Consider the following 22,769-nt stretch of genomic DNA (forward strand, 5'->3'; position numbering starts at 1 on the left):
TAAATATTATTAATTTTAAAGGAATGTGGTGTCTTCAGTCTCATGAAATTCCAAGCCTATTTCTCCTTATTACTCAGACGTAATTTAATGTTTAACAGAAGCTGATCCTTTTTCAGGAGAGGGAATAATAGTCTTAAAATTGTTCACTTTGATCCAAATAATTCTAATTTGCTTAGAGTTTGAGCCATTAACAAAGTATCAAAGAACTATAAAGACCAGTATACCACCACTGCACCACCATTTTCTTATGATATGCATTCTTGCAGTCTTCTGTGTAATAGTTTGCTCACTTTTTTCACCCATTAATGGAAAGAGGACATTCTAATTTAATTAAATAAAGTACCTAATTTAGATACCAGTTCATCCAGAAGGAATTCTCTCTTCAGAGTTATTAATTTTTACAGTATCGTAGGCATTGTTTTTATAATTTATATTGGCTCTTCTTTAACATTTAGACATGATTAGTTTTAATTCAAATTAATATACACAATTTCCGATACTCATTAGAATAAAGGACAATACACAAGATCCTAAGTTACAATAATTTATAAATAAAAATAAACTATTACAAACCAAATCTTTCCCCATACGGAGATTAAAAGCCATAATCTTGACTGATTGTTCCCGATCATACATTATAAATAGTGTGAGCTCCTTCAGAGAAGCAAAACATACTTACCTCCCTGACACCAGTTTACACCTTCAGTTAAACTACTACCATCAAGAAGGCATTTGTGTTGGGCCCAGATATATCTTCTTGCTTACATGTTAACCTTCTGCACCTCATTTTTCAAACTTAAGCACAGCTAACTAACTTCACAAAGAGTCCTTTATCTTCTAAACACAAAGTCTCTATAAAATAGACATTTCTAATGCTCCTACTGCACCAATCTGGTAGTGCAGTTAGAACCTGATTCAAATTCCACTGAAGTTCATTAAGGTTCTCCAGTGACTTTAATGGGCTTTGAACTAGGACCACAGAGATAGTATTACCCAAATGAAAGCTCCTGCAAGAGTGGCTGGTATCTCTCTTTTTGCTTATGGGATGAAGTGGAGATGTGTAGTCAGCATGATACCTGAGCAAATAAAATGAAAATGATACAAAGGTTTAAAGAATCCCAAACTCTTTGCTTAGTTGTGTGCAAACTGTGCTATTGCCTCCGGAGCTCCCTGCTTTCCTTCTCTTTAGTGCTTGCTCCATTCCAGGATAGAGAAGACGTGAGACACTAAAATCTCTCTTCACTACAGTTCCCTCTCAGTCCCGAGACTGATAGAAGAGGATGTAACCAGACTCAGAGTTCTTTGAGATGTCTGATGTCAACCCGTAGAATTCTTCAATAGCTTGTGCATCAATTTTCTGTATGTAAAAACCCAGAAATTTAAAGTAGAAATATCTTGCATAATATACACATAACGTTAAGTTCCACTCTAAGAATTACTGTCAAACCAAAATAACTTTAACATAATTACATAAAGTAATAAAATCCAAACAATTCTTAAACTTGTTATGTTTTGGCTTCCCCTCTGCCATCAACTGCACAGAGGGTAGCAGCTATATATGTTTTATACATACATTTTTAAGTATTAAGTGAACCTACTATGAGTGCAACTTTATGTGCATTGCTCGCACAAATTTCACACAAAGGAATTTTAAAGACAATATCCCACTGAGTCTTTATGTCAATATGAAGAATGTAAGTACAAACTACCATTTCTAACTCTGAACAGTGTAATCTGAACAAGTGCAGAGGACAATAAAAAGGCAAAGAATGAAGCATAATTTTTATGTTCTTCACTCCAGATGTTTGCTTGTGATCCTGTTAGCTTAGGAAGCCTCCCACAAGCAAGATATACGGTGAAAGATGGAAAACTTCTGCTGAGAAGGTGAAAAGAGTACTGTCTGGTTTTGACATAATTTTCAGCTATGAAAGAAACTGAAACTGAAAGCAAGTTCTCTTGACACATTTTAAATCAAAGCCAATTAGGCTACAAACAACAATAAGGTGGAAAGATAAATTTTCTCTTACTTAGGTAGGTTTTATTTAATCTCATTCCCATTATTTGGAATAAAGCCTACCTCAGGAAGGAGTGAGCTATTCCAGCTTGATGAACTATAGGCCTAAATGTCAATGAGATGGTTTAGACTTAAGGACAAAAAGATTCTTTCCATTCTCTTCAGAGGAACTATGAGGAAAAAAAATACACCACTGCCAGATGTTACTGATTTGGAACTAGAGAGACTGTCCATGTTTGTGAAATGCTGTGAGATCTGCTACAGCGCTCTCTGTTTTCACTTGAGGAAAGTGAACTTTTGACCTTATCAAGGCATTTCAATTTACTGTGTATCTTGATAGGACATACAGGCAATCCTTTTACCTGCCCAACAGCTCTGTGTACTTCAGTGTTTGTAATTTCCTGTGTGAAAAACTGTTCACAATGTAGCTTGGGGAGAAGAACTCTTCCATACTTTTGACTCATTCTGACAATTAAAAAATTAAAGTCTAATACCTGTCTCATTTATCTTTTTTTTTAATTACGCAGTTCTTGTGTATTGCAAGGAAAATGGAAACTGTTCCTTTTATAGATTTAATTAATTCAAGCAAAGTCATGAAAAGGACTCGCTCAGCACAATCATACTTCTGTTCATGCATCAACATAGACAAGGGAGGAAAAAAGGAAGATGGCAGAAAAATATTGTCAGTGAAGAATACAAAAGAACTGATGAAACACAAAGTCAAAATTGGCGAAGGGAATTCTGCTGTTCCAAGAAATTAGTTAGAAACCAATTTTTTTCCCTATTAAGAATAATTCCTGGAGGCATGGCTAATATTAGCAAGTATATGACTGGAAGTCAAAGGCTCCTGTTTCAGGGATTAATTTATAAACTTTAGGTTGAAATCTCGAAAATCTGAAGTTTCTGCCTATTCTGCTATTTGTCACACCTTCATCCGAAACAATTCAGGATACCAGATAAACAGACTACCAGACTAATCTATTCCATTAAATCATAAGCTCCTAGAAAATACAAATGACTTGCTCCAACAAATTGGCCTCAGAAAGAACTGCAGTAAACCCATTTTATCTGTATCTTTATTTGCCATGTCTTCCACCCACAGAAGAGCTGTGAACAAAGATGAAAGGCAGTGGTCATAAAGAAAGGATCTTCTTTTAAATACAAAACCCTAAATGCAAAGTATTGTAGAGTCAAATTGTAAAGCACAGCTCTGCACTCAACAGCTATTGCTCATTTAGAGTTTCATTAGTCATTTTACTTTTAAGTAGTCATACACAAGGGGGTGCATGCACTCTGGTTGGGCTTACCTCAACAATATCATCATCGAAAAGCAACCAAAAGTCATGACTCTTCACTATTGCAATATAATGTCCTCTGTTAGGGCCACTGTAAAATAAAATTAGAAAAGAACACAGACAATAACACAAATGTATGTAGGAACATATTTCATTAAACTGTTTTTTTCTTGTAGAAAAGCAACACTTCACAGTAATTAAAATGGCTACCACTACAACTTCTGTTTGGCTGTTTCTTCTCGTTTTGTTTTGCCACTCATGTCATCTTCATAATAAGGTCTTGTTTATATTTAATATTGTGCTAAAAAAAGGATTATAATTTCAAATGAGGAATAAGCAGCACAGGCATTGACAGAGAAATGAAACTAGGAAAACATTTTCATGTTTCATAGAGCCAGAACAGATCCCAAAATATTTCTGATCTTCTGAATGAAAAAGCTTTGGAACTGCTGTTCATCTACAGTCTTAAAGTAATGAAACAAAGTAATCAATGAAACTCATAATATATTGCTGTATTTCAGAAAATGTTACTCAAGCCTTAAGAAAAGAGCCTCATCCTAAAGGAAATGCTTTATAAATTAATCTTTCTATAATGCTTTCCTTCCTAAGAAACCTTTTTTGTTTAGAAACTGTTTTAAATGTTATTATTATTATAAGTTATTGTGTATTTCGTGGGGGAAGGTTTTAAATATGGTTAAGTTCATACCAAGATCTGTGATGTGAGATACACCATTATCACTTTTCACAATGAACTGTCACAGCAACAAAGCTACATGTTCTCTTAGGACTGGTAGCTTCTACCCACCACACCTTTTCTAAGAAACTTTTCTTTTAAAAGGTCTTTAAATGCTATTGATTCATACGATACTGCATGCTTTGTGCTGTTTTGTTAAACATAGCTAAGCTTCTAGAAAAAGCCCTTACTTTATTAAAATAGAGTTATTACCTTCCACAATGAACTACCACAGCAACAAGGTCATACATTCTGTCAGGATTGGTGGCATCTCCTGAGGTGTTAAATAAACGAAGCTCTAAAGGAAAAACTACTCTATAAGAGAGTTTTGTATATCGATGCAGCTGATCCATGTATTTAAATCTCTTCAAGTGGAGAGCTAGAATCATAGGCAGCTTTTTTACTTTCATCCTGAAAAAAAAACAAACCAAAAAAACTATAGTATTTCCAACATTCAGTTGATATCAACAAACAGGAAACCTGTCTTACCAAAATCTTTAAATATTTTTGCAAGCATTAAAAGAAACTCAGATAATCAGCTGTTTAAAAATATGTCCTGTGTTGATAAACTAAAGGTGGATTTTTACCAACTGAGAGAATTGCAAGTGTATTTAACACAATAAGCTATAACATATAAGAACAATCATGATGAACCCACATAATAATTTAGACACAGTGACCGAATAGCACAGAATTAAATCTTTAAACATATCTACCCCTAACTTTCTGAGTTCCCAGAAGCAAAACTTAGATCCCACTTGGTATACAGTAGAGATATTGCAACAAAGTTGTTTCAGAGATCCTGTTCCAGCTGAATTTCTCAGTAAACCAGCCAAGTCAAACATGCTTTGTTACACCACTTTCTCACATAAATATTACTCGGTTTTTCTATCAAGCCATTCATTTAAAATTGCCAAGAGATACAACAAATAGCTCACTGTTATTCACCTACCTCCTGCTACCCAAACAAGATAAGGCTGTGCTCCAGCACAGCAGCTTTGTACAAATGTTGCAGCAACATTTTATGGCAGTCAAAGCTAGAAAGTGATAATCTAGTTTTACTGAGAGCTCACTGGCCCCTTTCCCTAGTTTGAGGTACTGAGATCTCACACCACTGCCTACAAATGCTCCTCAGCCAATCATAGCTGGCCTGGCAGGAAACAGACTTCCACTCTTTGGACAATAAATTTGCTCATACTAACAAAACAACCAAGCTAGAGCGCTCTGCTTCTTGGCACAGCCAATTAATTGCCTTAGATCAGCACTGTGCTGAATTTTTCAGACTGCTTTCAGCCCCGAAAGGTAGCTCAAAAGTCTCAACAAAACAGTCCAGGTTTCAGACATGTTTACTAAGCCCATATTTTCAGAATTTCAGGAAATATATTTGTACAAGACAATCTTTTTCAAAAGATAGGGGACTGTGGACAAATTCCTTGGCAACTCACCTTCCTTCCCTGTTTCTCATTAAACTTAAGACTGATAGCAACCTATAGGAAACCCTGCTAGACTCAAATTTTCTCCATGCCTGCAAGGAAACTAGGAAATGAAAATAGCTGGAGAAGGGCAGAAAGATGACAGAAGCAACTATTTTTAGGCAGTTACATTTTAATTATATTATGGCTATAAAATCTCTGCTCTATTTCTTTCTTTTAAACTCTGCCCTCTCTTTATGATGCAGCTCTGTTTGCCAATAGGAGCTCTTTCACTGGTGAAGAAATTCAGTACACTACCTTTTGCTAGTTGAGCAGACTCCATCACACATAAGCTCCATGTTATAGTGATGGAAGGAAAATATGACTGTAGTGAAACTGAACTTAAGCTCTACATGAAAACCAAAATATAAACAATCAAAGCTGTGTTTTGCCAATACAGAAGTGCCTACAGTACAGGTTTATGCCAACAAGTTTAAATTGGTCAGGGATCACATTACCTCCCACACAGAAAAACAGCTAAGGCAACAGAAAATAACAAGCCAGACCTAGATCCACAACTCTTTAATAGACACCGGTTGGAAAGCTCAGACAGCATGTAAAGGCAGACTTGGCAGATGAGATATGCAAAAGCTGTGTGTTGAATCTATGGTAAACCAAATAACCACCATCAGTGGTATAACCAGTAGAGCATGTCAGTGTTCCCACTCCTTCAACCAAATACTTTCTGAGATAGTAAATACCACACAGTACACAAAATGTGAGGTTTTTCAAAGGTGTAAACAAGACTAGAAGAATTATTAGGCAGAGAAGAATTGTTTTTAAACATAATGATTTTCAGGCTTCCATGGAGCTTCTGATGATTTTCAAGAGCACTGTCAAGCAGAAGTATAGCACAACTAATTAAACACTTTTAAGAAACTAGAAACTCAGTTAACTAAGAGTTACAAAAAGTGCTATCAAACTGATTCTTGCAGCAACTGGAAAAATTATTTTAGTATCAAGACAAAACCAAGTTTAAAAAGTCACATGCAACCAATGACTTTTTGTCATTGCCAATAATCTTTGATTAGTCACGGACTATTGAAACTTGTTTTTTTAACTTATTTTTGGTCTTAAGATCATTCTTTTCCTAATTTGTAAAATAAATAATGATCAAAGGAGTCCCCAAATACTTTACATGGATTCCCATTACTAATGGAAATAAGACTCATTGAATTCAAGCAAGAGGAATGCAACCAAGTTACTCTTAAGTGGAAGAAGAGTGAGAAAAATTAAGGGAAAAAGGACGTCCTCTCCCCAAGACATTCACACACAAAAGGAAATATAAGAGTATTTTCAGGAAATGCATGAATTATTTTCTTTCCTTCCCTAGGTGTGATGTACCTTTTATGTGCTTCTTGCTTACTGCGACATTCTTCACAGTAATATTTGTATTCACTGCACAGAGTTTCTGTATTGCTGAAACCCCTGAATAAAAAAACATGCTGTAAGTACTAGTTTCTTAGAAAAAAAAAATCCATATAAATTTACAACATAAACATAATTTCATACACTTAAATATACATAAGATAGAACAGTGAGCTTTTAATTTTACATCCTGTTTTCTAGGTAACAGGTAAAGACAAATTACAAAAATTCAGATTTTTCTGTCTACCTTAAACAATGAGTGATTGAAGTATTCTGCTCCACATCAACTGAAAGGTCTAAGAAGTCTTCATCTTTGCTGCTTATCTGCATGAAAAAAGACCCCAATAGAACCCAGTTAAAACAAGTTATACCAATTTACCTGTTTTCAGTACCATTTTCTATTGACAATGCATCTGCTCCCTCATAACATCCTTTCAAAAGGTTTTACAAGTGGCCTATTTCAGAGATTTGCTAGGTCTCGTTTTTGATTTTCTTCAAGAAGAGGGAAGTGTGTATGTGTCTCTGGGTATATATAATGCCAGTTGTCAGCACAACAGTACTAATGCCAAGTTTCTTCCACACCTCACTCTTTTCAAAAGAATAGAATCACTGGGATTCTTCCATTTGGTAAATGACAGTTTGAGGCTTGGTCTAATAGAGGCAGAATCATGCATAGCCATTTCTCACAAAAATGCAAGCAAAACAAAGTTAAACAGAAAGTTCTAGAAGCAGAAAATCAATTCCACCACAAATCTTGACAAATGATAAATGAAATCCACAGCTGCCCTGAAAATTAACTACGTTATTAAAGTTTCAGAAAATAGTAATCTACAACCTTAACCTTTGTCTGTTAGTGTGTCCTCTCTGTATCTAGAGATACTCACTGATGAGAATGTCCTTTGCCTAAGGTACAAACGTAAATACTTTTAGAAAAGATGCCTGGCTGCAGTTTCTTGACTGAATGCAGGAAGAGTTAAACAGTTACAGGAGAACTAATGTAAGATCATCTTTAAAACATATGAGGCTTATGTTCCCCTTTCAACTCAGAATAAAAGAAAAACTTCGGAAGTTGTTCTCTGGTTATGAAGAGGTAAGAAACACAGAGCTCCTATAGGTGGCAAACATGGAGAGAAACAGAAAAAAAGCAGGTGGTCAAGACAACTATTTTTTAAGAATTAATACCATAGGGCAAATCCAACAGCTGAAATTAAGCTGAAAGCGTCTCTTGATATCTGTGAGAGGACTGGACAAGGATTCCTCCCAGTCTTCTCTATCTAATCTTTCCAAGAGTAAATGTGCATGTAAAAAAAGCCACTATACCACACATCATATCCACTGCACCATTCAGATGCTGAAGTATAATGTTTATACTTTCAGAGAGATCAAGGAACATATATGGAAAACTTCTAATATGTTTAGGGTGGAAAAAAAGCCACCTGCATCTTCAGCGTGCTGCACATTTCTTGTCTTCAGGGATGTACTATGGTTTAGTTGTGTGAACAATTCTTCAAAACACTGTATTGCAAAACACTTTGGGAATTGTCAAACCTGAGTGTATAACACTAACAAACCACTAAGAACTCTGGTGGAAATCATCGTAGCTGAAGGATTAAGAATGGCTCAGGGGAACAAAAATCACTTCTAGAAGGTACTTTGCTGCTTCAGCTTTTCAGCTAGGACGGCTGGAATTAAGGAGTCACATGATCACTGTTACTCAGACATGCAATCAGATAATTCTTCCTCCCTTGGTCTAATCAAAGAAAATTCCATGAAACAATGCAGATTTCACATGCAGCTTCAATCCCACACAGAAACTGTAAGGAAGGAGAGGATACAGAGAAGAGAGAAGGGATGTGTTGTACTTGGCTAAAAAGAGTTTGGTAATGAAAACAGAAGTTCACAAAAGGAGTATTTCAATTCCCTGTGCAAGTTAGCCAAGCCATTGTGCAGTTAGGATGGTGAGGAGCCATTAAAGGCTTTACTGAAGGAATAGCCAAGTGGATTTTTTTCCATTTATCTTGATAAATTGCTTTTCTCAATTGAACATGAGTATTTGAACAGTTTTTCAACATCAACTCATACAGTTTTAACTAAAAAAACCCACCACATAAAAAAAAGCCACTCTCCACTCTTACCAGCCCCCCCTTCTGTAAAGCTTCTGTTTAACAGAAACATCACTAAGTTCCTTGGACTACAGTCATCAGTGCCATCTATTTCAATCATGTCCATAAATAAAAATAGATGGACACGATCAGAAAACCTCATCACTTGCAGAGTCAGGCCCTGATGTATTCCAAAAGCCATATGAGTGCTCCTAACAGGATCATCTGAGTAATAGTGAAGAATTTGGGTGTTCCAGTGTTCTGGATAAAGGGGGTAGTATGCTGTCCTCACATCAAGGACATAATCTGCACTCAAACAGCTCAGCTGTACTCTGATGACCAAATCCACACAGAACAGAAAGCTCAGAAGGCTAACACTCATGGACTCCATTATTTCTTCCAGTTTGGAATTTCACTAGCAATGTAAATCAGCTCACTGGCAAAAGAGATTTTGCAACTGTAGACTCCCTTGTGTGTTAGGACAGAAAGAAGTTTTAAAAGAAGCTGAAACAAAAGGTTTATCTTGGTTAAGAAAAAAAAAGTGAGGAAAAAACCAAATAGGGCATAGTTAACACTTCTGTAGTAGTCCTGTAAGAGAGAGCACTGAGATATTCCTTACTGCCTTCTTTCAGTCCAAAGCAGAACTGAGCCAAAGAATATTATGCCTTGTAGAGTCACTTGGACACAAGAGCAAGACCAGCACCTGAAGAAAACATTATTATGTATGGTGCTTTTGACTCAAGACAATTTCCTATTTTCCTCTGTAGAAGTACCGGCCACATTAAGTTGTTTTGAGTTTTATCTTTTTTTTCTGGTTTACTGCTATTCTTCCTTAGACCATGAATAAATCTGTACAACCCATTAACTCCTAGATCATTTTTAGCAATTAGCCATAAAATTTACATTCACTTCATCATACTGCCTCTATCAAGGAAGGGTGAAAATATTATAACAAGAAATCACATGCAAAGCATGTAAAGACAAGTTACAATCCCTTTTGTAACATTGACTTAATAGTGTGGCTTGATCCACAACACAAATCTTTGTTAAAGAATCCTATCTATGTTCCTTATGTTCCACTGGTCCATACTTAAACTGAGGTTAAACCTTTAGTCAGTCGATTTTTTATCTGATGAAACAATTCATCCTGGAAAGATGCTCTTGTCTATAACCAGGACAATTAAAATTAGAACTGAGTTTTGCCATGCTCATTTTAGAAACATTGAGTAGGTTTGGCCAATTAGAAGATAATCATTGCCACTTTGAGCAAAGATGAAATTCTAAATTTAAATTAAAAATATACTAAGGTTATTGTCTTATCATTACGAGCACTAACCCACCCACTGTTGCTGTGCAATCTTCTACATGAGCTATATCCAAGCACTCCTGACATTTTAAGTTACATTTCTAAACACAGAAAGAATCTAAATGCCAACAGCTTCTAATAAACATTAAAACAATTGTATATACTCACTGTATATGAAAACAAGACATAATTTACACGAATATTACTTATTTAATGTGTCCAAAGGTGTTTCTAAGTGCTCATTTTCAGTTCACTGTGTTTTAATTAGACACAAGCTGATATACTGAATAGATGGAAGCTGATGAGTTAGTTACCAGATTACTAGGCCTTGGGAAACAAATGTACTAAGACCCAATGTATATTAGAACACTGAATTTAAAGTTCAACTGTCCAAGGAGGCACAGTGGCAAACCAACATGGCACATCTTGTTCAGCAACAGCTAATAGGAAAACAGAACTAAGCAGTGTAGTAAAATTCTCAAAATTGTGATAGGCCTGGTAACTAATAAAATACGATAGAAAAGAGTGCATCAGCATCTTAAAATTGCACTAAGAACTGTACCTAGATCAAAATCCTGACAGCAGTAATTCACTATGCCACAGTGAGGAAAGGTAATAATGTCAGTCATGATAAAAGACTAAGCCAAACTCATGTTTCAAGTAGTAAAAAAACCCCAACAGTTCAGGAACTAAAAGAGAGGCAACTGACAGTTGCCAAGAAATGCTTATTAGGGAGGGGAAATCTATCAGAAAAGAAAATATGGTAGCTAGAAATCAGCACCTAAATTACTCAAAGTCTGCAGTTACATTACATATGACATCATGAAGCTATTTTCTTCCAAATAAGAGAGGTGGGTATTTCTAAAAGATGGAGAAAATTACATGTGAAATATATGGATTTGATTAATTCCTCCTTTCCAACATCATGCTGAAATATGTGCATTAACCAATTAAGTTAAAGAAAATAGGTATGAAGAGTCATACAAAAAAACCACAGTCATTTAGCTTTTTACAATCTCTCAGGCATAGACCATGACAGAATTACTGTAATTTTCAAACTGTTCTGCTTTTACTCTTTCTCAAACTGGTAAAATTCAATTATAAGTTTTTATGAAATACATTCTCTCTGATTATAGAACTTCTCAAAGAAAATGTTAATACAGCGTACTCAAAGAAAGAGTTTACTGGTCAGGGTGTAGTATTAGAAGAATTCCTATGGACAGACATTTAGGAAAGGATTACTTTTCCTGCACATTAAGTTCTGTTTTTTTGAGAACTCTGGTCTACTGTCTCAGTGCCAAAAACCAACCACAGTATCTTTATTTCAATGGCTTTAAATTTAAAAACTAGAAATCGATGGAAACTGATTCAGAGTACTTATTTATGGAATGTATCACAAAGCATGACATTAAGTTATTAAGACATTAGAGAAAAATTTCACACCCTCGAGTAGCAGGCGCCATTGCTCTTGAGAATACATCAATTTGGAATTTTCTGATCTAAAATTTGAAGTGGATTATGATCACACTGACAAAAATTCACTTGGGCATCTTCCTAGTATTGATCAAATGCCTCTTCCTACAATTCATGCATCAGCTGCTGAAATGTTCTCACTAACAAAGGGAAAATGCAAATGTTCATACAAATACAAGATCACTAAAGAAAGAAACTAATCTAGTATGTTCATCTTTTGGGATAAATGAGTCATGAAACACAAAGTTGTGAAACACAGTAGAATTCATTTTACAAAGATTATACAGACTTACAGTTTCACACGTAAGACATCTGGTTTCATTAGTTAATGTTCCCTGAAAGATTTCATGAACCCAGGTTGGGTCTGGTGGGCTATTATTTTCATTGTCAATGTTGCCATTAGGTAGGCGACCATTTTGTTTCTCCTGTTTTCTTTCCTCTTGCAAGATATCCGCAATTGTATTTAATAGATAGTTCAAGAACTCATGTGCATCCTGCTGCATGTAGTTATCAAAAAGCTCTATAAGACAAAACAATAGATTTTTTAAATTAATTGATTCATGCTATAAGAAAGATTTTGAGAGTCAAATTTCAAAACCAGTCCTTTATTTCACATGTTGAATCATTCATCACAATATAACACCAACCCAAAACGCATACTTGATAAACTAGGTTAAAAATACAGGGGGTGGGAAGAAGGGACAGAAAGTCAGCTTACACTCATAGAAATTGCTTAGCTGACCAGAATTAACAGAAGGCTGAACCATTCTGCAAAAAACTAGGGCACAATTCAACTACCTAAACACAGGTGTATGTATAGTGTAACCTGAAATGTTATAGTTCATCCTGTTGAGTCTCCAGATGCCACTGGATCTCCTACAGGGGCTATGCTATCTCTGCCAAGCTTAGGTCAATGTCTTGGATAACACAGGGCATCTCCAATGGCATTAGATGTCGATATTTTCCAGAAATGAACCGAGAACTCACGACAAGAAACTTTTCATCATCTATATGATGCTTCATTGCCTACATGAGAGGGATGAGGCCCTCTACAAATAGACAGGAGTGGCCTCATGTTCACAAGTCTTTGTTCTCACTGGGGACTTCAGCCACCTTAGCATCTGTTGGAGGGAGAACACAGCAGGGCACAGGCAGTGCAGTAGGTTCTTGGAATGCATTGGTGGACACTTCCTTCTCTCCAAGAGATAGAGGTGCCAATGAGGAGAGGTGCTATGCTGGACCTTGTTCTCACCAACAAGGAGGGGCTGGGGGGAACATGAAGCTCAAGGGTAGCCTTGTCTGCAGTGACCCTAAAATGGTGAAGTCCAAGACCCTCAGGGCAGCAAGAAGGGCACACAGCAAGCTCACTACCCTGGGCTTCAGGACAGCAGACATTGGCCTTTTCAGGGATCTGCTTTGTAGAGCACCATGGGATAAACACCTGGAGGGAAGAGGGGCCCAAAAAACTGGTTAATCACCTCCTCCAAGCTCAGCAGTGATGCATCCCAAAAAAGAGGAAGTCAGGCAAAAACACCAGGAGGTCTGCATGGATGAACAATGAGCTTCTTGACAAAGTACAATATAAAAAAAGAAACTTACAGACACTCAGAGCAAGGATAGATAAGCTGGGAGGAATACAACGAAATTGTCTGACCAGCTAGGGAGCAGCTTAGGAAAGCTGATAGAATTAAACTTGGCCAGGGATGTCAAAGGCAAGAAGAAAAGCTTTTACAGCTACATAGGTGATAAAAGAAAGATCAGGTAAAATGTGAGCCCTCTCTGGAAGGAAACAGTAGACATGGTTACCCAAGATATGAAAAAAAGGCTGAGGTACTCAACTTTTTTGCCTTCTATGATAGACTGACTGCAACAGTGGGCAAGAGAAGCCTGATGTCATCTATCTGGACTTCTGTAAGGTCTTTGACATGATCCCACAGGACATCCATATCTCCAAATTGGAGAGACATGGATTTAAAGGGTGGACAATTTGGTGGATAAGGAATTGGCTGGCTGGATGTATCCAAAGGTATGGTCCATAGCTCTACGTCCAAGAGGAGGCCAGTGATGAGTGGTGTCCCTCAGGGTTCTGTTTTAGGACCAGTGCTCTTCAGTATCTCCATCAATGACAAAGGCAGTGGGATCTAGTGCACTCTCAGCAAGTTTGTATAAGACAACGAAGCTGCACAGTACAGCTGACACCATAGAAGGAAGGGATGCCATTCAGAGGGACCTGGACAAGCTTGAGAAATGGGCCCATGAGAACCTCATGAGGTTCAACAAGTGCAAGTGCAATGTGCTGCACCTGGGTCAGGGCAATCCCAGATATGAGTACAGTACAGACTATTAATTTATTAAGAGCAGCCCTGTGGAGAAGGACTTGGGGATGAAGAGCTGGACATATGCCAACAGGGTGCACTTGCAGCCCAGCAGGCAAACTACATCCTGGGCTGCATCAGAAGCAGCATGGCCAATAGGTTGAGGTGGTAATTCACCCCCTCTATTCTACCCTTGTGAGACCCCACCTGGAGTACTGCACCCAGATCTGGGGCACACAACATAAGGAAGATGTGGACATGTTAGAACAGCTAGAGCTGGACATATGCCAACAGGGTGCACTTGCAGCCCAGCAGGCAAACTACATCCTGGGCTGCATCAGAAGCAGCATGGCCAATAGGTTGAGGTGGTAATTCACCCCCTCTATTCTACCCTTGTGAGACCCCACCTGGAGTACTGCACCCAGATCTGGGGCACACAACATAAGGAAGATGTGGACATGTTAGAACAGCTCCAGAGGAGGACCAAGAGGATGATCAGAGGGCTGGAGCACCTCTCCTGTGAAGACAGTTGTGCAGAATGGAGAAGAGAAGGCTCTGGGGAGACCTCATTGCAGCTCTTTATATAAGGTGGAATTTGCAGAAGCCGTGTCTAATTAGCCGAAAGTTCCAGTCACAGCAAGAGCAAACAGGTTTAAAATTAGGCCTTCAAGTAGTAAGTAGATCTGTCATTTCAAGATCTGAAACACTACTTCTGGAGACTGCTGTTTGTGGCACCTTTACTACAGGTGAACTTGTTGGATAGATAACAATGGATTCACTATGCTTTTCCACCTCATGTCCTCGGTTTGTCAACATTTCTAAGCACAACAGTTTTCAGATTAATTCAGTGGAAGGGGACAGTTTCACTGCCACATACTTGTGACGTATAGCAACAATACAGATTAAAGCATAAAGTTGAACTCTCTTACAATCTACTCTTTTTTATGTTCAAATTGGTACTACCCTGAAAACATCATTTATTACCATATCCTGGGATACCAACCCCATTCTCTGATTCTGTGAAATCCCCTCCTGGTAGAAATCCTCACATTAGAAGTGGGACTAAGGAAACCATAAAGGTATTGTATCAGATTCAGTAACAGTTACTTCTTTTCTCTCTGACCAGGAACTGTTACAAAGAAATTTACCTGCCAAATTAAAAAGCATTCTATATCACTGGCTAATATCATACAAGCCTTCGAATGTGCAATTATTTCAATCTGTTAGCAGTCCAAGAATGTACAGGACTGGAAAGATGAATGAAAAAGACACTCAGTGAAACTTAAGTTTTGAAATGCATACAGGGACGCCATGGAAGCTTTAACTGGCATCCAGGAGTAAACTTCAAATAGAAAAAAAAAACCCAAGTTATTAGCGAAGTACAGGAAACTTCATGCTAATCTAGATAATTTGGAGAGGTTAAGTAGTGCAATGGGTCATCCAAGAGTATAAACCATGAATGTTGTTTAATGAACTACTATACTGTTTTCAATACACTTAGTTTCACTAACTCAAATCTAGCCAACTCTAAGGTCTTGCTTTAATCAAGTAAATCAAGGCAGAACAAGAGCTACAAGTCTCTTGAGGTAACACTTCAGAGGTTCTTTACAGCATTATATCACAGGTCTCTCAGGGCTAAGTGCCCAGTGAGTAAATTAGCATAAAGTATACCAGAATGAAAGCCACACATTGTTCATTTAATGATTAGAAGAATGTATGCAAATGTAACAGAATACTTCCAGCTGACTTCAAGCCAGTAGCTGCTTCCCAGACAGTTAAACTTTACGGTCATTAATGGAGAATCATAGAATGGTTTGGGTTGGAAGGCTTCTTAAAGATTACCTAGATCCAAAACCCTGCCATGGGCAGGGGAACATTTCACTAGATGGGGTTGCTCAAAGTCCCATCCAAACTGCCCTTGAACATTTCCAAGGATGGGGCATCCTCAGCTTCTCTGGGCAACCTGTTTCAGTGCCTCACCACCCTCGCAGTGGAGAGCTGTTTCCTAGTATCTAATCTAAACCTGTCTTCTTCCAGTTTAAAGCCATTCCCCCTTGATCTGTCACTATACACCCTTGTAAAAAGTCCCTCTCCAGATTGCGGATAGTGTAATATACATATGCTGTATACATATGCTGTATTGAAAATAAAGATGGAACATGACTTTGTAGTCTGGAATACATTATGTTCTCAGGTATCACCCTGGTATTTAGCTGTATAGTGACTGAAACAGACTCTAGATTGGTGTTGCATACTTACCTGGTTAATTAACTCTTCTTTAAGGCTCAAAATTATATACCCCTACAATAAGCACTCAATAGCATACATGATGCCCACATAATTGCAGCCTGAATTTACTATTTGTTTGTACAAACAGTGAGAGTATCATCATTAAAAGACATCCCAAAAGAAAACAAGAGTTGAACTTTCACATCTGATTTCTCTAAACATTTTCAAATTGTCTTGTCCTGTGTAGAATTTTAGTGGCATAACATAATTACACATTAAAAAGAACACTTTCTATAATGAATTTAATGGCTCTCATGGTTTACTTTCTGCTTTCCATTTGAATGATTCTCTGCTTTGGGATAATGAACTATTTCTGTAAATGCATCAGCAGACAAGCATACTTACTCAAGTATACTTGCCAAAGAATGGAACGACAGTTTTCTACTCTGCATAGGTAAATGATTGTACATTACCCGAGAGCTTTTTTAGATAATATTGTTACAATTCATGGTGTGCAATTCTCCCTCAAAACAGCTCCAGGGTTACACCCTTATCCCAGGGTCATCTCTTGTTTATACTGCAGCACCAAAGAACACTTTCTATGTACAACAACAAATATGTAGGCATTCCACTATGCCAGCTTCAGAATTAAATTGTAATTGCTATGATTATTACACAATAAAAAGAAAAAAGTTACCATTTTCTTTTCGCAATCTTGTTATAAATTTCTTGGGAGGTATTACTCCAACTTTTTTCTTCTGGGTGGCTATACTGTGGAAAAGATCAGCTAAGCATGTAAGGAGATTCTCTTTTTTCCTTGGTTGACTCTTGTATGCTAAGACTTTGTCTCGAAATGGTCGACAAAAATAAAGTGCCTGAAGAACTGAATTGCAGTAGCACGTATTCCCAAACTATAAAATAAGAGAGAGATCTATTAGTTTGCACTGCATTACTGTAGAGAGGTAAAATTAAATCCAAAGTATAAGAGAGTGCATAAGTAGGGGCAAGCTTTCTTCCTGCCTTTAAGGTAGTAAACAATATTAATGCTTCACAAAGGATTACCAAGTACATTGCATGCAAATGAAAGCAAAACCTAGGTAAACTTGAACAATACTATGTAATTTTGTCTCACTTTTAAATTTAACTTATTAGTAATATTTTGCATTTATTTGGGTCAAAATGTTCAATAAATACCACCAATTTCACAGCTCCCAAAATATGCCCAGGTAAAAATATCTACCAGTCTATCACATGTCAGCTACAAAAGTAAAGAACACGCAGAGAATGACCTTGTACTGTGAAGACATTCAGCTGTAAATGGAGAGCCTCTCAGACACTTCAGAAATTCGATTCGCCACACCTTAATAGCTGTCATCGAAGTCAGAAATAACTGCTTTAACCTGTTCCTACATTTTCAGTTCCCATTTTAGGGTGACACGATTGGCACTCAGTTTCCTTAAACCAGAGTGACATGACTTGTTTATGAGTCAAAGCTATGGCACAGTTGGTAGTTTCCAATCAAGACTGCAAGGAAAAGAATGCACAATTTGGATGTGCACATTTTGAAGGAGGCAGACTCCTGAATTGAAAGGGAGCAAGTGGAGTCAGCAAGAAAAACATCTGTAGTCCACTCTGTACCAGGACACTCCAGATGCGACACTCCAGAATGTCCCTCTTCCCCAGACTCCTTTGAGCTCTTAGGCACTTGAGTCTGGTGACCACTGACACTGTCTCCAGCTTCCCTGCAAACATCCCCATCACGTCTGTGAAGGCATCATGAGCTCTCAGTGGATAAAGCCATTCTCACTTTATGCTACCTTCCTTCAGTGAAGCCAATTATCTAACACTGAAAGTGTGGGGACAATCTTTGTAAGGCCCTCCACAAGTAATCCAACCTTTCAGCTGCAGTCATGCAACCTGCAAATTGAAGCACATACCGGCTACACATACGGTGTAAAATGTGAAAATAATGTTCATATTTATGTTATATATAAAGATAGATAAGATAGTAGCATGTATGGCTAGCAAATTCTAAGACTGTATTGTGATGGGGAGATGTATGCAGCAAAAAAAGGCATTTAGAGATATTTTTAGGAGCAGGTTCTTTCAATAGAGAAACAGAACTAAAAGCTTTTACATTTTAGGAATAACAGGGAATAAGTATTTTTTGCTCGCTCCTGATTAAGACAATGACAAACAAGAGCACCATGCAATTTAAATTGCTTTTCTTTCTTTTACATTAATGAAATATGAGGAACTACTTTCTATATACCTAAGACACACTCAAAGAATAAGTAAGAAGTGTATTTTAAAAAATATATTGAGAAGTCTTAAGATATTCATATTCAAATGTGAGGAACTTAACACCCACTATTTTTATTTATTTAATCTAGGGAAATGCTTGTATTACCTCCTTTGTGGTTCAAATCTGCAATCAAGTAAGTCAATGAACTTTAGAGGAAAGCCAGGGCTTTTTTCCTCAAAAGAAGTAGATGAAATCACATAGTAGCTTATATCAAAACATTTCATATTGTAAGCTAACTATTTATGAGTTTATAATTAGAAACAGTCATAAAAAGAGAACTACATTAAAGTGTTAAGAAAGTTCTTAAAATTTAATCAAACTGGAAAAATGCTAAATTTCTACAGCAAGTGTCAAAGATGAAAAGGAAGCAAATTAGAAATTTTATAAGATTCCAATTTAAAAAAGGAACAGTCTGATGATAAATTAATTAGAATGGTAAACATGCAGTTAGAGATGACCAAATTATGAGGAAGTTAAAACAGTGAACAAAATTCAGATTAATTCAATATGAATGTATGTTAACCTATATGCCCATGAGAATGAAAGAAAAGCAATCAGATTAAGTTCATAAAAGGTTTTCTTCAACCAAATTCAGAAAGACAGTAGGCAACAGAAGACTGTTTGAAAATAAACACTTGAAGAAAATTTAATTAGTGCACATTTATCTCCAAAGCATCAGTCTTTACTGCTTCACAGCCCAAAATCTTTCTAAAATAAATGCTTCCAATCATTAAAAAATTATAATGGCACCTGTACTAAACAAGAGGGAAAAGGTGGGGAGACTTCTAGACTAAGCAAATAGGGAATTTGACAGATGAATAAATGCTGGTCTTACCACCATTATTACTTTACTTCTCATCTTTGACTCCACTAGGGAATCACATCCCTCATTTAGAAAACACCCAGCACTTTGCTCCAGTCTCCCCATCCTCCCACCACCCACTGAACACCTATACTCTGCTTTCTAATTCTGTGTCTTCAATCCTCATTGCTGCTGCTAGCCTGGCCAACAGGCACCTTCCTTCTCCCCACTGCCTCAGGGGCACAACACTTGTGAGTGCAAGGGCTGCACTGGGTAACTGTGAAGTTTGCCTTAGAATAACAACAGAAAACTGTAAGAAAGACCATCATCATAATTTTATATCTTATAGTGTTAGCCTGTATGAGATACAGAAATTCCTGTCTCATTCAGGGGAACGTAAGAGAGACTATGTATAGCAGAATTATTTTAACCAGTGTTTTCAGTTGGTTTATTGCTTTCCTCCTTGTTTCTCGAGGACCACCTTATGCTGTGCATGTCTAAGAAAAGTAAAAACCCCACATTTTCTCTTTTTACCAGTTTAGATTGTTTTTCTGTTTGAAATTCTGAGACATCAGACTATTTCCTTTCACAAAAATGCTGCATTCTCTAATGCTTTCCACAACCACCTTTTTTTTGGGGGGGGTTAATTCTGAAATCAAAGTTACAACACCCAAACCTGTGTGGAAATAATAATGAGACAATGGGGAAAACTGCAACAAAAACACTGTACATCCATGAATGCTGATAGTCTTAAAGTCTACTCTTCTGATGCACACACAACTGGGAAGAAACTTGGTTGTTGAACCCCACAAATCTACAAAATCAAAGCAATTTACAAGAACTTAGATCTGGTTAGAGCACTGTGCAGCTCCAGAGCTCCTGCCAGCTCTGATGCACTGGCAGCTCCGGCAGCTTTTCATTGTTGCAAGGGGCCACTCCAGTAAACAAGATTTCTCCAAAACACACAGATCCACTGCAAGAGGATCTAATAACCAAACTTTCTGCTCTAGAAGTCTGGTAAACAGCTAAAGAACTATCAGAGTAGCGATTTGAGATTAAAAATCTTATTTCATACTCCCTGGATAAAATGACTGATTTAATTTGTGAAGCACATAGATTTGAATAGTTTGCATTACTGCACTGTACAGGGAAAGAAGAATGATAGGCAGGTTTGATGTTCCCGATTATCCATGTGCATGGGACATCAACTACTAACACTTTAATCTTATCACGTATTTTAAATATTTCTTGCTACTTTCACAAATGGTATTGTCCTTTAAAGTCTTAGCTGAATTTTCCATTCCCATCAACCATCTGGTCTTCCATATGTTTCCCACAATTGCCCTTTCTTAAGCCTTCTTTTACCTCTCAAATTGTTTTTTCAGCACATCTTCTGAATAATCCCTAGATTCTGCCACAAAGCTGGAGAAGGAGCTAAGACAGTGCTTCTATCTCCTCTTCTTTTACACTACCACTGGATAAATTGGCAGATCTCTATTTCAGAATTGTTATCTTCATCTAAAATCCTTCTTGGCATTCCAGGCACCTCAAATGAACAGCTAACACACAGTTAGAAGAGAGATATTGATTTCCACATTATCTCCCTTTTTTTTCCATTGCTCTGGACAAAGTTAAAACCAAACAAAATCGATAAACAAATGAGAAAAATTTAGCAGTAAATGTTAGTGAACCTCTAAGAGATTCACTCCTTGTAATTGCTACAAAACAATTACAGAAATCAATGAAGGCCAAAATTGTGATTTCTGTCACTTCTCAGTCTAACAGTACTCAATTTATTATCTAATTATTTAGTATCTTTTCATTACCATTATCTCGTTCTTTCTAAATGGCCATTGGCCATAGTCTGCTACCTTTCCTTTTCCTAAAAGGTTTAAAGTCTGCAAGCTTGTTACACATTTATGGTGTACACAGATTATGTTAGTAAACACAACCTGCAGAACAGCTCTGAAAACCATCCAAGCAACTATATGACTGAATTTCCTTACCCAACCTCTGTACCTGAAAAACAGCACCAGAGTGCAGTAAATGTAATGGGATCCCATTTTACTATTTGTTACAATTCAAATAATTTTGGTCCATAAAACTTTATTGTTTGAAGCTAAAATAAAAAAAAAAAACCATTCCTGTAGTACAGAGAAGGTTAAAAGCACTGAGATATCTTAGTTGTCTATCTCTAATGGGTATGGATGAGGGCAATGACTTAAACACATACATCCCTGCAAATTTTCTACTCCCTCTGGAGTAGAGAAAGCCAGAATTTGCTGATACTCATTATATATTAGGAAGATTGTCCTTTATTGAACCTTTTCTGAAGAGTACAAGACATCTATTACAGTAGCAGGACTAAATAATTAGTTTTGTTAAGAAAAGCAAGATGACAGCTCTTGTTAAATCAGCTTGGTTTAAATATGTATTTTCCGAAGCCACAATAAAGAAAAGAATTTAGTATTTCCTGTCAGTATCATGCAATTTCTAACAAGCTATACTTTTAATTAGTAATACCAGAAATTGCAATTTAAATTATTCCTTAAAACTAATTAGTGAATCAAAGAATTTGATCTGTTTTTTCCACCACTGCTTTCCCCTTTGGGCTCAATACAAACAGCAGATACAAACACTTCATATCATCAACAATCTTTCACATGATTTTTTTTCTTTTACTATATTTATTTCACTAAGAGTGACATATTATGAGCTGCAAACTACATATTTTAAATAGCCTTTTCTAAGACATACATTTTAACAGCAAGAAAGTGATTTAAAAAACCAGCCTACAATTAGTAAAATGAAATCAAGTATTCAGTACAGAATTCATTTCAACAATCACCTCAGCAACATATTCCAACAAATACACTGAATATTCTAACACATTTCAATAATATGTACATTCAGCGTATCTTTCAGTGTTTTAATTATTCACTGAGTCACAGACTTGCAATTTAACATCACTTCTGGCACTTCAAAGCAATGAAGTTGTGGTCTGAAACTTACATTAACCAACCCAAAATAGTGCTCATTGACTGGAAATTGTTCCGGACCAATCTCTTTCTCCAAAGCCGAGGCATTGGCGCCCTAGGAAAAATCAAAAGCAGTAAAATATTAGTGTTGCAACCACATACACTGAATTTAACTACTTGAGAAAAAGAAAATTACTTTTGGCAAGGATAAATAAATGACCAAGACCAACCAACCAAAAAAAAGCCCAAACCTGGGCACACCTACAGACCTTGCTAACACCAAATCAGCATCTTCAGATCTCAGACCGTAAGATCACTTCAGGTTTACTAAACTTCCTTACACTCAAGCTCCCTCTAGTTAGGAAGGAAGAAAAGAA

The 22,769-nt window shown here is 36.9% G+C and overlaps 1 protein-coding gene across 1 annotated transcript; it reads right to left on the bottom strand.

The window, feature by feature from the left end:
* Positions 1–701: 701 nt before the first annotated feature.
* On the bottom strand, positions 702–22,507 carry USP12 (ubiquitin specific peptidase 12; the record flags this gene model as incomplete). Its single annotated transcript, XM_009069577.1, has 8 exons — positions 702–1,357; positions 3,322–3,400; positions 4,256–4,453; positions 6,859–6,942; positions 7,130–7,206; positions 12,057–12,283; positions 17,005–17,218; positions 22,427–22,507. Coding segments are annotated over 8 exons (1,062 nt in total), but the record flags the coding sequence as incomplete, so codon positions are not given.
* Between the last annotated feature and the right edge of the window lie 262 nt (positions 22,508–22,769).

The sequence above is a fragment of the Acanthisitta chloris genome, unplaced genomic scaffold (assembly GCF_000695815.1).
Source record: "Acanthisitta chloris isolate BGI_N310 unplaced genomic scaffold, ASM69581v1 scaffold10422, whole genome shotgun sequence".
NCBI classification, from domain to species: Eukaryota; Metazoa; Chordata; class Aves; order Passeriformes; family Acanthisittidae; genus Acanthisitta; species Acanthisitta chloris.